This window comes from Myotis brandtii, unplaced genomic scaffold (genome assembly GCF_000412655.1).
Source record: "Myotis brandtii unplaced genomic scaffold, ASM41265v1 scaffold555, whole genome shotgun sequence".
Classification (NCBI taxonomy): Eukaryota; Metazoa; Chordata; class Mammalia; order Chiroptera; family Vespertilionidae; genus Myotis; species Myotis brandtii.
Window position 1 is genome coordinate 266462 of NW_005370065.1, and position 3390 is coordinate 269851.

General features: G+C 59.4%; 1 protein-coding gene across 1 annotated transcript in view; it reads right to left on the reverse strand.

Annotated features, from left to right (window-relative positions):
* SPOCD1 (SPOC domain containing 1) overlaps positions 1-3390 on the reverse strand; it is a 23010-nt gene that overhangs the window by 9398 nt on the left and 10222 nt on the right. The window contains 5 exon segments of the mRNA XM_014549486.1: positions 319-435; positions 467-656; positions 1860-1935; positions 2232-2292; positions 2833-3009. Coding sequence (XP_014404972.1) covers positions 319-435; positions 467-656; positions 1860-1935; positions 2232-2292; positions 2833-3009 — 621 coding nt within the window.

The following is a 3390-nucleotide window of genomic DNA, read 5'->3' on the forward strand; positions in this document are numbered from 1 at the left end:
AGCCCAGCTTCACAGAAAAGCAAGTGGAAGGCAACACCTCTCGGGGTGTCGCTCCTCTACCGAGCTCTCCATCCCTAACCCCTTTCCTCTCTGCCGCTTTTCCTAATTTTTTTGGTGGAGTCTCTCTGGCTCTCTCCCTGTCTGCCTGCTCTCTCTTTTCGTTTCCTCGTTTCTATGTTTCTCTCGTCTTGTGTTCCCCGTGTCTCATCACCTCCCTCCTCCCTCTGCTCTGTCTCTCTCTCCCTGCTCCACACTCGGGTCACCCCTCCACACCACCCCCCATCCTGTCACCTATCCTGACCTGACCCCAAACCTCACCCTTTTCTCCTCCTGGTCCCGCCAGCGGGCCAGCTCTTGGGGGGCCAGCTGGATTGAGTTCATCCGCACCAGGCCGTGGGGGGTGACATCTCCGTGAACCACTTTGAGAAACAGGTCCTGCAGGGCAGGGCAGGGGCAGGGGCTGCACCACACCACTCAGAGCCCCACCCGCTCAGAGGGGGTTCCTGGGGTCGCGCAGGTTGAACAGCAGGCTGCGGTACTTGGTCTTGTAGCGGCAGTTGGTGGCTTGTGTCAGGTCGAAGAGGGCTGCCTCGATGCCAGCGGCGATGCCCTCTACCACCTCCTTACTCAGCGCCACGTCTGGGACCTCCCGGAGGCTGTGGGGGACACGGCCCTGAGCTGTGAGCTGACCCGGCCCTGGGCCAGCAGGGAGAGATACGGTGGGCGGCAGGGTCTGGGCCAACTCTGTTTTGACTCTGGGCATTCTCCTACATGGACCCATTTATTCTCACCCCACCTCTCTGAGGAACAAGTGTTATGAGTCTCCATTTACAGAAGGGTGACTGAGGCCCAGGGGAGGGAAGGGGCTTGCCCGAGGCCATATGATTAGTGGCAAAGCAAAATCTGACTGCTCCGCTCACGCTCTAGCCCTGGCCAGTGGGACTGGGGAGAGTATAAGGGGAGACAGCCTCGGGGAGGGTAAGGCATCAGCCAAGGCAGAGGACGGAGCCCTGGCCATGGGTGAAACCTTGAATCTGCCATTGATTTGCTGGGTGGCTTTTTATTTTTTATTTTTTTAAATTTATTTTTGTGCTATCAGAGAGGAAGGGAGAGGGAGATAGAAACATCAATGAGAGAGAATCATTGATTGGCTGCCTCCTGCAGGCCCCCTACTGGGGATCAAGCCCGCAACCCGGGCATATGCCCTTAACCCGGGACCCTTGAGTCCACAGGCCGACGCTCTATCCTCTGAGCCAAACTGGCAAAGGCTGCTGGGACTTTGCAAAGTCCCGCCCTCCCTGGACCTTGGTCTCCCCATTGGTAAATGAGAGCCTGGGCTGAGATCTCTGAGATCCCACCACAGTCTCATTGGATCTGAAAACATTTGCTGTGGTGACACCCACAAGGACCTGAGCAGACCCTGAGCCACAGGGGCTTAATGGGAAAGTGCAGCCTTGAAGCCACAGAGGCCCAGGGTCAAGTTCGTCTCTCTTCTCACTCTTTGTGTGGGCAACTGACCTCACGGCTACAAAATGGGTTCGTCATACACACAAAAGCCCTTGGAAGACCGGTGGGAAACACCCTGCCCTCCGGCCGTATGAGACCTGCGAAACCATTTGGTCTGGCCCTGCCAAGGCACTGGGGTGAGTTAATAAAATATCTGACCAACTATAGCAGGCTATTTTTTTTATAGCAGGCTAATTTTTAAGTATAATTTTGTATGGCCCGCGAATGATGTTATAAATATCCAAATGGCCCTTGGAGAAAGAAGGTTCCCCACCCCTGCCTCAGAACATGGCATGGCCCAGGGAGGTGGTGGTAGCCGTCAGGGGTCAGGGAAGTGGGGAGCAAGGCCTTACCGACTCCACAGCACCTTCCGCATGACACGGACCACAGTGTGCCGTACCCCAATGTCCTTTTGGAGCTGGAGCTGAGCTGTGGAGAAAAAGGATCAGGGTTCCCCAGGGGATGCTCGGGGGCAAGGGGAGGAAGTGACTCCGTGCTGAGGGGCTTAGGCAGGGAAAGGAGGGGCCCGCGTCTCAGGGACCCTGTCCCACCCCCATCTGCCTGAGAGCTGAGCCCAGGCAGCCATCAGCCCCTACCTCTTTGGGGAAGGACTAGAAGCTGACTGGGGGGTGAGGGGAGAAGAGACATATCCTGTCTCCCAGGGACTGCTGGGCACCAGCCCCCTTCAGTCCCCACCCGTCCTCGGAAGACAGGCGGCCCCTCACCTGCGTCCTCTTCCCAGTCCTGGTCCTCGGGCTCCTCCTCTTCAGACTCCACTGGACTGGACTGTGGGGGAGGGGAGGAGCTGAGGCCACGCGGCTGGGTCCAGCCCGTGGCCCCGCAGGGACACAGCTTCCCCCAGCCACACCCCCTCTCCCACATTCTCCCTGAAGGAGGCCGCGTGACGGGGTGGACGCACTCACCCCTGGCCACTCAGCACGGGCCTCCTGAACAGGAAGCCCCTCCTGCAGGAGAAAGAGTGTGTGGAGGAGGAGTGGGGTCCCTGAGGGCCAGGGAGCCACTCCCAGACGGCGGGAGGGGTCAGCGACGCCACCAGAGCCCCACTCTGTCCCTCCTGAGGGAGGCAACCGGAAGAACTCGGGGTGGCCAGGAGCAAGGAGCACGCAGACCCCCGGCGCGGGCCAGGTGGCGGCCTAACCCTCTGGCCGCTGCTTGCTGGGTGACCGGGAGCAACAGCATCTCTCTGGGCTGCAGTGGCCACTCTGAGAGTCAGTGTGAGGGTGTCTCTCTCAACAGGATTGGGGGACATCGCCTAAGTGAAGAACCACATTCCATTCATGAAGCTAAAAGGCGCGTGTTCTGTACCTGGCACCAAGTGGGGCTGTGGGCCTGGCGCCTTATCTTCCTCCTGGGCCTCTGGGCAGGTGAGGCTGCGCTGACCTCCATCATGTTCTCCAGGGCCTCCAGCTTCAGCGGCCGCGCCCCTCCTGCCTGCCCGTGGCTGATGGCCCCCAGGAGGTGGATCACCGCCCCGGAATCCAGCTGCAGGGGGAGAAGAGCCGTGCGGGCGGGGCTCACCCCAAAGTGCTTATGCACCCCGCACCCTGACTGCACTCTAAGCTCCATGAGGACAGAGAACACCGTATTCCCGAGGCCTACTAAAGGCCTCGCACACAGTAGGGTCAATCGCGGCTTGCTAACTGTCTGGCCTGTGTCACAGGAGAGGAGCCCATCTTCTTTCCGACCCCTCTCTCATCTTCCCCGCTCACGCCCAGACACATTCAGAGCTGACTGAACCCTTCTCGCCCTCCTGATTCTAGACACATCTCATGGGGGGGATGTGGAGGTCAGAGTGGGGTCCTGGTCGTCTAATGAGCTAAGCATCGGTCCTGCTCTCCTGTTCGCTATGGTTGCCAGAAGCTC